Source organism: Carassius carassius, chromosome 4 (assembly GCF_963082965.1).
Source record: "Carassius carassius chromosome 4, fCarCar2.1, whole genome shotgun sequence".
Classification (NCBI taxonomy): Eukaryota; Metazoa; Chordata; class Actinopteri; order Cypriniformes; family Cyprinidae; genus Carassius; species Carassius carassius.
The window spans coordinates 23,676,364-23,690,140 of NC_081758.1; the positions used below are offsets into that span (position 1 = coordinate 23,676,364).

The window sequence follows — 13,777 nt, forward strand, 5'->3', positions numbered from 1 at the left end:
CATACATCACTGAAGCGATCGCTCCAAGTTAATCCTTCCACTTCAGCAAAGAGATTTTTTCTTCTTTATTTCATTGTTTATATATATATATAAATATATATAAAAACAAAAACAAGCAAAAACAACAAATTGGTGGTGCTTGTTGATAGGCACCTGTCAATTTAGTCATAATTCAGTGGAAATAATGCCAATAATATGTTGATTTAAAATGATTTAAAATACTGAGTTGATTTTATTTGCTAGGGATATATCAGGCTTTAAAAACTAGGCGTTAGTTCAAAAAAAAGAACTTCTTCACATTCTTCACATTTTTGTTTTAAAAATGCTTTCATTCAGTTTAATTTCATGTGGCACTGTTTGGCCTTTCTAGAAGGTGAAATGCATTCAGAAGAGTTTTCACGGCCATGCAAACACCTTTCACATCCAAGATTATATGGCAGACAGTTATTTGTGTCTTTGAATTAAGAATAAGAGATACATTAAAAAGGAAACTCGCGAGCTGAGACCACTGATCCATAAAAGAGAACATATATACAGTAGATCAGTGGCTGAGACTCAAATTTCCAGGTTTGTAATAGCATGGCACATAATCCTGATACCCATGCGTAATATACCCTGATGTCAAACCCTGCTTCAAAGTCCTGACATGCAGTTTATTACCAAAGAGAAAACTTATAGATTTATCCAAAGATTTCCTCAGCACTACTTTGCCTGCTCATACACTCAGTAAATGCATGCACGCCCTAAAAGGGGCATTATACCACATGACAGAGGCAATTTTGAATGTGTGGTCTGGATATCTTCAATAAGATAGGAGGGTTCTGGCGCCTGTGGCTGACTGTCCAGGATGACGTTCTGTCACCTGATACCTAAACCACAATCTGGGGAGCTACAATCACTGCAGGATATAGCTGAATTTCAATTGCAGTCTCGCCATTTTATCTTTTTGTCTGTGATTGTGTGAATAAAAGCTGATTTTAGTGAGTGTGTACAATCTTTCTTAGTAATTACTGTATCCATGTACTTATTTAGCTCCATATAAGCAAGTGAACCAACAGCAAAAAAGGTCATAGGATTTCCTCATTCATCATAGCTTTTGTTTGTTTGGAGAGTTTCAGATAATGTGTCAACACAAAGTCTTCTTCACGCACGCCCGAGTAAGAAATATAAACTACAAACTTGGATGTGTCTCCTACACCTGAGCAAGAGTTGTGTGTTGACAGTGTGGGCAAAATAATGTTAACACACAAGAGGAAAAAGATCCTAGTGTTCATTTTGCCATGATGGATTATTATTATTTCCAACATTTGAAAGAGTTGTATATCCGTGTGACTTTAAAAGAAGGAAAGACATCACTGTTTTGCGTGCATATGTCAAGGCTAATATCACTGATCGTGAGGATTGGGTGTCAACTCGCGCTCGGGTGACTCGAGTAAACGGAGTCTGAGCTGAATTATAATTCGCCTAGAACTAGGACATGGTAGCTCCGCCCATTTATCAAATAGAAGCCCTCTGATTGGACAAAGATACGTGAGTGAGGCGGAGTCCACGGGTGTGTCATGAAGCGTGACCAAACTATGATTGGCCTTCGTCTCCCTCTATCAGAATCCGAATAGCGGCTCCTAGAGCCAAACCACATTTTACACATTAAGGAACTGTTTCTGGTAAAGTGTTGCTGATACTAACAAAGGATAAATATAGTTTTAAAAACCGAATAAGTTTAAATGGTCCTTCAAGAAAGCAAACGCCTTAATTTGACCAGAGAGAAATAATTTCCTTATGTTTTATTTTAAATACTGTGTTGATGATGAAGCTCTTTCTTTGAAATAAGACGAGCACAACTGAGATTAAATCGACGGAGAACTCACTTGACATGCACTTCACGGACCGCCACGGACTACTACAGTAGCATAAGGTAAACCTCTGGAAACATGAAATGTGTAAATCATATCTGATATATTTAACCTGATATCTGAATTAATGTCGTCACCTCCTATTACTTAACGCAGGTTTGTAACAACAGTTGTCTACTGTGCTATCCATGGCAGGTGTAATATTTTGCGGGGGCATACGTGGCTTAATAAGAAGTCAAATTGATAGGTTTATGGACATGCGCATCTTTCTGTATTTGCCCGTTGTGTCAGCACGCGCACATTGCTGCTGTCACGCGCGTGTGAATGCTCTGTTTGTCTGCATGTTGCGAGGGCGCTAACTGCTTGGCAGCGCTCCGCTCAAACTGTTCCGCTCTTCCCCAACCCCCGTCGCACTGCTCAGGCAACGAGGGCGGGGCCAGCCCAAATAAATGTGGGGAGGGGAAAAAAAAACGAAGACAACAAACCTTAAAAATGTAGGCCACGGCGCGTGACCCAATTCCTCATGAACAACACAGCCAGAGTGAATGTGGAGCACGGTTATTATACTCCACGCCCGGCACGATTCCAGGGCGGGTTCTACACTGTGTGTTTTTCTCTCTGTGCCAGGCAATATACAAGAGAAGAAAGAAATGTTACATTTAATCAATTTGCTGTAATAAATGACAACAATGCATCAAAAGTATATATATATATATATATATATATATACTTATAACCTGCAATAAGCCCTGCAATCTCTATACTTACCATAGCCCTCAATAAACAGGAAATATTTAAATCACATCTGTGCACAGCATGAACTTTTTCGACTGGGATGTTAATCTTTTCTCCTAACATTCAAGCAATTTTGGGTCTGTGTGTGTGTGTTTTATAGATAACGCTTGGGGTGTGGTTGTGAGATATTGGTGCTAGATCAGAAAAAAGAAAAGAAAAAGAATCTTCCATTTACGTGTAGCCTGTGGGCTGACCAGGTGGTAAACAGCCTCTCTTCACCTGTTGATTACACACGGGGAGTGAGCCAGTGTCAATTTCACTAGGTGTGTGTTGTGATCTGAAGTCAGGGTGGACTGGGCTTTTCCAGGCTTTTGTGTGGCAGTACTGGGTGTTCTTGGTTTTGACCACAGTGAATACAGAAAGAGAAGACTGTAGTGTGTGACAGATATTTTGTTTTGGGCCCCCTGGAGAAGGCGATCAGTCTGAAGCTGACCTACTTTTCTCCTTTACTCCATACCTGCAGAGCTATTTATACCCATGTTACAGGGTTACAGGAGCAACTCAGACCATCTCTCCCCTCACAAACGCACACATAGACACTTTCTCCAGTGCTCATACAGTTATGTGTACACATCTCCTACCCTCTCAGAGTTTTTTTTTAATCTTCTTATTATCATTTTCTCAGCCTGGCCTGTGGAGAGCAAACCCACCCACCCACACGGGGTGAAATCCACATCCCCTCGAGGAGTGCAGTGAGGGTGAGTTGTATTCTTTTAAACGATCTGGTCCCAGTATACATGTGGAAGCCTGTTTCACATATCAAAGCATGAATGCCTAATGAATGGCTTTCCATTTAATCTATGTAATAAGCATCAACCCACATCTGTAATTATTTGTTTGTCCCAGAATGTTTAGAGACGGAATTACAGTGTTGTTGAACCATAACTGGGTTATTTATCACAAAAGAAAAATTCATGTTGATTCTTGCGGAGTTGCTCAGTGAACAAAATATGCTTCAAAAGGTATTCTGGGTGCAATTAAAGTTAAGCTCAATCAACAGCACTTGTTATGGCATTATGTTGCTTACCACAAAATAATAATATAAATATAAAATGTGGTGTTTCTTTTTTCTTAAAAAATAAGGCATTAAGGTTACAGTAAGGCATTTACAGTACAGTGAAAATGAATGGGGTCAATCTGTGAAGCTTTAAAATACCTACTGTTTCAATCGTACAGCCATAAAATGTAAATGCACAGGAAGTACTAACCTTTTAAAATTGTCTCCAATTGTACAGCTTTGTTGCTATTACTACATAAAGTTGTAAAGCATAAAGCCCTAAAGCAAATGTCTTTATAAAATTATAAGCTTCACATTTCTGCTTTTAAAATTTGGCCTCATTTACTTCCCTTGTAAGTGCCTAGTCGTAGCTATTTTTCTTTTTCTTTTTAAGAAAACCAGGGATGAGTCTAAATTAAAAAAAAAAAACTTGTGGTAATTAACATTTAAGGTGTGGTCACATTTAATTCTGTTTGGAGACATTTTGAGGAAAAATCCACCAAGTTGACCAACAGAAAGCTTCTTGGTTTGAAAGTGACTTCTGTGTGTGTATGACTATGCTATTGGCAATAGACAATGGACCATTTTCGCTGAAATTTCACTGTGACTGCACCTTTATGCCATAAATGCTAAAACTGAAATATTCTTAAAAAAATAATCCCAATCAAAACTAGTCCTTACTTAAAGAGCTGATATTTTACTGATTGTATGTCTCTTTATAGTCGCAGGAGACGAAAGCACCATTGTGCAGTCAGAGGGATGGAGGACAGGAGGCACTTGCCTCCAGATGGAGGTGGCAACGCCAAGCGCTCCGCCTCAGCAGAGTGCAGCACAGAGGTTAGAGTGGTCAGGAAGGAGCAGGGTGACCCTGAGACCTCGACACAAATACGTGTGAGAAAAGACGATCTCTGTGATGTCCCTCGCAAGGTGCCTCGTTTCCAGTATGTGGATTTCCCTTCTCTGCACCAGTGCATCCAACAGCTTTCTGTGCCTCCGCTCAGCGGTTGGCTGGGATCCTGCTCGTTGGCAAAGGCACCAGACTACAGGCCCACCAGTCCTAAGGATAAGGTTCCCAAGTTTAAATATGTGGACTACCCATCTCTCCACCACTGCATTCAGCAGCTGTCCGTGCCACCTTTAGAAAGCTGGAGTGCAGGGCTGGTCAGGTTTAATGCAGAGGGGAAACAGGACGACTCTAGGACTGTGAAGAATAACTTAAGGAATGAGGCAGGAGATCAAAACATCGAGGACAGGAATAGAGTAACAGCAATTTCTTTCCCAAGAGACACACGCACCTCAGTGTCAGGTAAGGAGGAGAGGCCTCAACACGACTACACCTCAGAGGTGCCACAGAGGTTAGAGAAAGGTAACGCACCTCTAAGGTTCTGGGCTTATAAACCAGAAGCTGCTTTACAATCCGATTTCAGATCCAGGTCAGAATCTGGTTCTGGATCTGATAGTGATGCAGCAGTGGCGAGAAACGACAGACCATCGGTTATTAACATGGTGTATACAGATAAGCAGAAGCACTGGACAAAGGCAGATCACCTGGAAGAACAACTGACCTCTCCTGATTCAGTCGGACGGGTAACGTGGAATACCCTCCCAGAGTCAGTCTGCCCATTCTGCCAACAGCTGTTCACAAACCCTGAGCAGTTCAGGGCTCATCAGCGGAGCCATAGAGATAAGGTGACTAATGTTACCTGTTAAATAAACCAACTAGACAATGATTAAACCTCACTTTCTTTTGTGACATACACAACTACATTCTCTGTATGTATATTAGTGTTAGTTTACCCAAAAAATGAAAATTCTGTCATTAATTACTCACCCTCATGTCGTTCCAAACCCATAAGATCTTCTTTCAGCTTCAGAACACAAATAAAAATATTTTTGATGAAATCCAAGCTTTCTGATCCTACATAAACAGCAACATACCTACCACGTTCAAGCCCAGAAAAGTAAGGTCATCGTCCATGTGACATCAGTGGTTCAACCTTAATTTGATGTAACTATGAGAAAACTTTTTGTTTGCAAGGGAAATAAAAGACTTTATTCAACAATTTCTTCTGTTCTGCATAAGTCTTCGATATGTGCACATTTATAAGCAGAAGACACATGCTGCACATCAAACAGTCTTTTTAAACATGTCTGCAGATTTCAGCAGAGAGGATGCCTTGCAATTTTTTTGTCTAGCATTTTTTTTTGTTTTCTTTGTGCACAAAAAGTATTCTCGTAGCTTCATGAAATTAAGGTTGAACCATTGATGTCACATGGACTATCTTAAGTGAAGTGACATGTGGTCAAGTATTGTGTCCCATACTCGGAATTTGTGCTCTGCATTTAACCCATCCAAGTGCACATAAACAGCTGTGAACACACACACACACACACACACACCGTGAACACACACCTGGAGTGGGGGCAGCCAACACTGATGTCCCTACTATCTTTCTGGGCCTTGACTGTGTTTTTTCCATTGCTGTCTATCCAGGGTCAGAAAGCAAAAGAAGATATTTTGAACAATGTGAGTAACTAAACAATTTCTGGTCCCCATTCCACAGCATTTTTTTTCAGTAATGGGCCAACAACTAATTACCCACATTCTTCAAAATATCTTCTTTTCTGTTTAACAGAAGAAAGTAGTTCATACAGGTTTGGCCAAATTTTCATGTCTAGGTGAACTATCACTTTTTTTAGTTCCTTTTTAAGTAATTTGTTACAAGGTTTGTGGTCACAATTTCTTTCTTTTTTTTTTTTTTTGCATTCAGCTTTATTATTTTTAATGAAAAATCACAATGTGTTCACAGAGACCAAACTGATCTTCAGAGGTACTGAGTGAGAACTGCTTTCGGCAAACACTTAATGCCACATCATATGGAATCGTATCATCAGAGGCCTTCTTGTGTTGTGACCGGCTGAAGGGGTATCGCTGACAGGACTATAGGGAGACGTTTGGGTTCAGACCTTAGGAATTGGACTGATGTTGTGATATCTAAAAAGACAACTGAACAAACAGAAACAAACAAGCATACAATATGCATGCACATACAGTACTCAGAGTATCCGATTCATGTTTCAGAATAGGTCAACATTTACTGCCCCATATAAGGAACATCAAATATAATGGGGTTTCAGCTCAAGACAGGGGATTAGAACCAGATTTGTAGTCTCTTCCACACATAAATCAGTGTGTTTACAGGGGTGGGTGAAGCTCGATGGACTGGTGCATAGGAGGATGAATTGTATTACATATATGTGTTCCCCACACTGTGTGCATAGTGGCAGGCTAAATATTTAGCTTTGGGTGCCTACAAAATAATGATTATTGTTAATGCTGCACAAACAAACAGGCTTGTTAATATTGTTAATAGCGTTTTATTGTTTTGTATTTTTTTATGTTTTTGGAAATTAATGTCTAGTGGCTTCGAGCTAGTAGCTTTAAATCTTACCAATGTGTCGCTTGCTTTCAAGTTTTTAATTGTGTAAGTAAAGTTTTTTTTATACAGAAATAAATGTTTGACTTTTCAGTACAGGCATGCCCTCTGCACGAAAACCTGTTTGACAGGTTACCTCTCAGGTTCATAGATGAAATATTTATGCTTTATGTAAACATAAGAGCTAATCCAACATAAACATCTACAGTAAGTAACAAAACTCACTATTTACATTTAAACCTTGAGTCTAAATGGACTTTTAAATATTAGGAAAGATGTATATTGACCTTTTGTTTATAAACGTTTGCAAGAATACAATACATTTTTATTACAATAAAGTTCTGACCTGCTAAAACATTTATTTTAAGGACTATGCATACATAACTTGACAAAGGTCAAGTATTTCAGATTTTATCTGATTTTAAAGAGAAACAGTAACATGAATTGCTTCTTTTATTAATCTCAGAGACGGTTTACACAACAAATTTCAATATATGTTTGTAATGGAATATTATGGATTATATTATGGACTGTATATTTTAACTCACAGATACACAAAACATTTAAAATCACTAAAGGTTTAGGCTTATTATTATGTAATGTATCTCCAGGACTTTCCAGAGCTCAGCTGTGATGTGGTGGGGTTTCCCGTAAACAATTGGTGTCACACATTCATTTACACGCAGAACAGATCGACAGCACTGCACACCAAACTTCGGTGAGGATTTTAAATTCATCTCACTCAAACAGATCACATGAAACGTCCTCGAAGAACCACAAAAAAGTGTGTGAAAAATGCAGGTATAAACCCGAACAAGGAAGAGCTGAGAAGCGTGAGAAAGACAGTTATAAAGTGGAATAGAAGAGGAAGGACAACAATGGGAACTGGTATTTGTTATTTATTAACCATTTTTACGTTTTGAATTATAAATTATTAATGAATTTGTTTTTATAAATTCACAAACATTGACAAATGACTTTCACTTTCACTTTTTCCTGAGGAAAGTACGACACAACATGTCTAATCGATTTTCAGTTACCCTTACTGCACATTTCAAATGTAAGAATACCCCAAAAAACTGCTAATTATCGTTCTGTAGGAAATTCACAAGTGTGTGATTTGACTGATAATCTCAGCCAGGAGGAAAGTATTTTAAAGGTGAGAATTCTTTTGTGCTGAATACATTATTAGCTTGTAACTATGATGTCAAATATACAAAAGACCCTTATAAGCTGCTTAAAAATGGCAGGTCAGCATATACAGTAATATCTAATGGAGCGCTGGTGGCATCGATATTGGTTAAGTCATTGGAATAAACTGATCAAATTAGTCACAGTATTTTTTGTCTGTTCTGTAAAGGCGCTTTCTCCTCCCTCTCAAACTCAATCAATAATAAATAACCAATCCGTAAAGACTTCTGGATCCCAGGAAGATGGAAACAATCTAGATCCCACAAACACAGTAAGCACTCCATATTAACTTCATTTCATTGTCATCAACTAAATCTGAACCAAACTCATCATAGTGTCATGTAAACCTTTATTAATTTCCACCAATGTCTTACATTTTTCCAAAGTGCCCGGTTTGTTTCTGTGCACTTAAACCTGCATATATAAAAGGTAGTGATAAGATGCTTCAGTGCACTAGATGCCCAACAACTCAGCTCCTCTGTGGCTCCTGCCTTTACCCCTGCACTTCTGCTGCCTGCACCAACAAGCTGTGCCCCCTCGTCTCCACACTGCTAACCTGTGAAGTGGTCTCAGATCCCAAGAGCAAAGTGCTTGGTTGTCCAATGTTCAGAGCCTGTCCCAAGTGCCATAATCTGATTATGCATGAAGGAGGATGCAAGTTTGTAAGATGCACATCATGCTTTCACAGTTTCTGTTTCATCTGCTTGCAAGATGATTGTAGCAAGGATAATGCAAACTACTGGAATCTAACTTGCACAAAGCCGAGAGCAGAAAAACAGAGATTTATGTCACCAAAAACCTGAACAGAGATCCCTCCCAGGGTTGGACACTATTGTCTAAAATACAAATGCAAGATTTGTCAATTGCAATACAGAAGTAATCAGTAACACATTTCATAAAATGATTCAATATAAAAAAGAAATATATCATTGCGCTGATCCCATTTTCCCCCTGTGCTTTGAATCTATGCTATCTATGCCTTACACCTGACTGACTTGGACTTGGGTTAGCAGGAATAACAACTCAAGTAAACTTCAAAAAAGTAGCACCAGTTTACACTGGCTGATTTGTATCCGTGTAAAACACATTTTAAAATGCTAGGCATTGTACACTTTGTAAACACATACTATGCGGTTTCCTATGAAATTTGTCAACTCAAATCTGCAGACTGGTTCTGACTTTCTGCAACTAGCATCCACTTCTGCAGACTGTAAATCAGGGGGAAATTGGGACAAAAGTCTTGTAGTATATTTCAGACTTTGGATTATTACATAAACCAATGGTCATTTTTTTATCATCATGACTTCATCTCATGTTTTTACTTTTTCATGCCATTCTTCTGTCAACCTCCTGATAGAAGACTTTTAGTTAATAAGGTTTTGGGTACAATACAAAATAAAAACTCTGCTGACAGTTTTGAAAAACAGACAGTCTATTGACAGGATCTGGTAAAGAGACTGGATCCAGTATTCGGGTGTGGAGATTCAATCTAACTGTATTCATATTAAAGTCTTGCACAACAGAGCATTATCCAGATTCAGGGTACTATTGTCAGGCACTTTATATCTTATGGAAAGAAAGATATTAAGGTACAATCAATATCCATTTGACAGATGGGTTTATCCAAAGCAGGGACAGTCATTTCAGGGATAAAATCAGGAACTTAAAGGAACCTTAAAGGGATTGTTCACCAAAAAATGAAAACTCATTTACCATCATGTTCATTCAAACCCATAACACTTTGGTTAATCTTTGGAAACACAAATTAAGATATTTTGAATACATATTTTGTCTCTCCACTGAAAGTCTAGCTAACTAAAACTTAAAAGATCCAAAATGTCACAAGGGCATTGTAAAATCCATACGAAACAAGCAGTTTAATCCGAGTCTTGTAATTAAACATATAAACGTACAAAGCACATCACATATGGTAAACATGGATTCTTGCGCATGTGTCACAAGCTACAACAAACCGCACTGATTCCCACATATTAACGCACATTTTGTGCTGCTGTGTTCACTAAAAGTGATGTTTGGTGTATGTGTGTTAAACATTGTTAAGATGTAAATAAAAGGATATTTAAAAAGATTTAAATGGATTCATTTTAAAACTCTACTTTGACTCTTGTAAGTTTTTGGTTACCTGAACTTCTAATTTAAGTGAAAGCTGTGATATTTGCCAAGTATTGTAACTCATACTCAGAATTGGTGCTCTGCATTTAACCCATCCAAGTGCTCACACTCAGCAGTGAGAAGTGAACACACACCCGGAGCAGTGGGCAGCTATAGATCCAGCACCTGGGGAGCAACTGGGGGTTCAGTGCCTTGCTCAAGGGCACTTCAGCCCATGGGTATTGATGGTGGAAGAGAGCACTGTTCATTCACTCCTTTCCACCTACAACTCAAACATAAGATTTCTATCTCGTATGAAGGCAGAAGTGGTGTCTGAGTGTCAATGCGTGATGGCGCACATGCTGCAGATGGAGCAAGTGTACCGCCTTTCTCTTGTTTGGATCCTCTGATGGATCTTTGAGATGGTGCTTACGGTTAAAGTCTCGCCCACATAGGCCACAACAGTACAGGTTTCGGCCGGGGGGAAATGCACGGCACTCGGGACCCCTGTGATTGTTGTTTTGGAGCTTTGGGAAGTTGGTTTGTTGGCCTGAGCTTGAGGATGACAGGAAATCAAAGTCTAGAGGCAGAAAAAAGGAAAAAATACATTTAAAAAAAAATCGTATAAAACTGTACTCACTGCAAATTAATATCAGCCCCATTAGCATGGAATATTACTTACCTTGGTTAGTGTACTGGAAGTTCATGTTTGATTGGCAGCTCTCTGACTGCAATGACTCAAGTCTCCAGTCTTCCAGTAGTCGAGGCTGATCCAGAAAAAAAGGCTGTCTGAGTTGGGCTCCTCCGCTACAGAGAGGGACACTAGGATTGGGTCACCATAAACCTCCTCTTTCTCTTTACAGCCACTTCAAAGGATGAATCCTCGATCAGCACACTTGTAACTGTTTCAGCACATGCCTGCTCAGTTTTGGTCATACTATGTTGCTCGTTCTTGATATTTAATAAATACTGTCCAAAACATGCACTGTAGAAAACAATTCCTGTTAAATTTATTTAAAAAAAGGCAACTATACCAGAAATGATAAAATGTTAATAAACCATTCAAATGTACTGATAATCACCATGATAATACAAATGGTACATTAGGAAGCCACATAATGAGTCAGAGTTCATAAAAAAATGGCCTGTCCATAAAACATTCTCCAATGCCAATACTCATATACAGACAGGACAGGGGGTCATACAAAGACTAAACACAATCAGGGCAACACACGTGAAAAGAAAATAAATATTCACAACATAACAGCATTTTAATAGTTGTCTTCTTGTGAAGGCTGCATTTTTAAGCAACTTGAAACTTGAATACTGTCATACGAGTGTATATGGGTCACCAACACTTCGATAGCACCACAGTGAGCGTAATAACAACCCACAAGGGTTATAAATGCACAAGGAAAGAGTAAACATGATGCCAAAATGTGCCAGCTGTTACCGAGATGGTTTGTTATTGCGAAATCATTGACAGTCTGTCATTTTAAATTATTTAAGCCTTTAAACGCAAGTTTTAATCATCTTCAGATATCAAATATCTTACCATTTGTCTCATCTAATCTATAGTGGGTTTGTTCTTCAAGTAAATCTGAGTTTAAAGTCTGAGCGCACACAAGCCTCCATGGTGCTTGCGATAGACTGATCGTAACTGCAATACATTAGTTTCCTTGGACCCACACACCTCACAATCATGTTCTGAGTCCACGGAGGGCTCGGTTTGTTGCCCAACATTAAGGCTATTTAACTGTCGACACCCGCGCTTAACCCTGCTGCGACTGATGGGAGGGTTTGTCACCAGTGTTTGGAGGTAAAGCATTACGTAATCAGAATAATTATAATTTTTTTTTTTTTTTTTTACCATTTATTGACTGACAAATCTCACTGTGTGAACATGATGTTACTGTAGTTAACTATAGTAGACTAAATGTGAAAGTGCATTAATTCATCTCACTCATAAAAAACAGGGCCCGTATTCACAAAACATCTTAAGGCTAAAAGTAGCTCATAACTCGCAGATTTAGGAGAAAATCTATAAAATAATGGGCGTGTCAATCCTAAATTTAGGACTCCTAAATTTTTGCTCTAAGAGTATTTCACAAAGAGTTTTAGCTCTAAAACTAGCTCCTAAATCTGTGAAAGGTTAGAAGTAGTGAAGAGGACTCACTACAGTCACTAAAATTAAACCATAAACTATCAAATGGCTGTTGCCGGCAATCTGGTTTAGAATATAAACATTATAAAAACATTTGACGATAATGAGCTTTTAAAACGGTATCAGCTTTGGTTTTAGATGTTATCCCAACTCAAATTTTCCTTTGATTATATCCTTGTTTTCGTTAACAAGCTGGGCAAGAAGTAACAGCTGAGCTTGTGTCCAGTTTGGTTTTCCTTTACGTCTGCATGCCTTTCTATCAGCCATCATTATTGTACTCTGTTTATTAAAAGGCTTTTTATATTCATATTCACTAATTATGAGAAGCACATGTGTAAGAGGCCTGAGACTCGAACCCACAAGGGTTAGGAATCAAACTCTGTAACCATTGGGCCATGACTTCCCCCATTTTGAATGATTGCGCAAACGATAAGGCACAGAATAATCATCACAACCAATTTTATTATGCCACAACAGATACATTTTGGCAAAGTTATTAAACTATACATTTTAGGGAGTCTCCAGGTAAAATAAGAATATTATACAAATGCTTAATAGTTATAGGCTCATTAACTTGGAGCATAGCCGGTAAATCATTACGACAATCACTAACCATTACACAATCTGTAAACTATTTAGCATATTAACAATTATACACTAAGTATAATGTCATTCTATGCTAAAACATACCTTCTTGAAAATCTTGTGTTTCAGTGACAACGCACTAATATTTTCAGAGTCGCTTTAATGCAAAACAGGAAACTCATGAATATTCATGATGCTCCGCCCAATGACACCAAATATCTCAGACACCGAATATTTCCATAGACAGTAAAAGAAATGGACACAGCGACCCCATTGGATTCAACAGAGACAAATGAAGTCAATTAGAAGCACGTACTTCCTGGGGGTCGGGCGTACTCAGGGGTGCTTCAAAAAAATATGAAACCCTGCTCCCCTGAATATTTCCAATATTTCAGAACACCAGCGGTGACAGCAGCGGCAATCCATCTGTCACTCAAGTGACCACGCCCTTAATTATGCAGAACTTAATGGCTAAATATAATTTAAACAGATGAGTTATACAAAAAAAAATTATAATAAATCACCCCCCTCACAGTTATCATGAAGGGTAAGCTCTCGGTACAAATTGCTGGTTTTCTGCTGAAATTTTAAGTTTCTGTTTCATGTACATGTTGTAAATGGACAATGTGCATGCATTTTCGTT

The 13,777-nt window shown here is 38.6% G+C and overlaps 1 protein-coding gene and 1 pseudogene across 2 annotated transcripts; one reads left to right on the top strand and one right to left on the bottom strand.

Annotated features, from left to right (window-relative positions):
• Window positions 1–1,600: 1,600 nt before the first annotated feature.
• LOC132139537 (uncharacterized) lies at window positions 1,601–7,161 on the top strand. Of its 2 annotated transcripts, XM_059547963.1 has the most exons (4): window positions 1,601–1,915; window positions 3,274–3,346; window positions 4,368–5,334; window positions 6,456–7,161. In XM_059547963.1, exons 3-4 carry the CDS (start codon window positions 4,405–4,407, stop codon window positions 6,465–6,467), a joined length of 942 nt encoding a protein of 313 aa, XP_059403946.1. In that variant the 5' UTR covers window positions 1,601–1,915; window positions 3,274–3,346; window positions 4,368–4,404; the 3' UTR covers window positions 6,468–7,161. The 2 variants fall into 2 exon arrangements, with proteins under 2 accessions (XP_059403946.1, XP_059403945.1); XM_059547962.1 differs by lacking the exon at window positions 6,456–7,161 and having other exon boundaries at window positions 4,368–5,594.
• A 3,529-nt stretch (window positions 7,162–10,690) lies between these two features.
• LOC132135035 (zinc finger protein 772-like) lies at window positions 10,691–12,213 on the bottom strand (annotated as a pseudogene).
• Between the last annotated feature and the right edge of the window lie 1,564 nt (window positions 12,214–13,777).

Bases quoted from the DNA above. Each gene is read 5' to 3' on its own strand.
- LOC132139537 (XM_059547962.1), top strand. From the start codon at position 4,405: ATGGAGGACAGGAGGCACTTGCCTCCAGATGGAGGTGGCAACGCCAAG.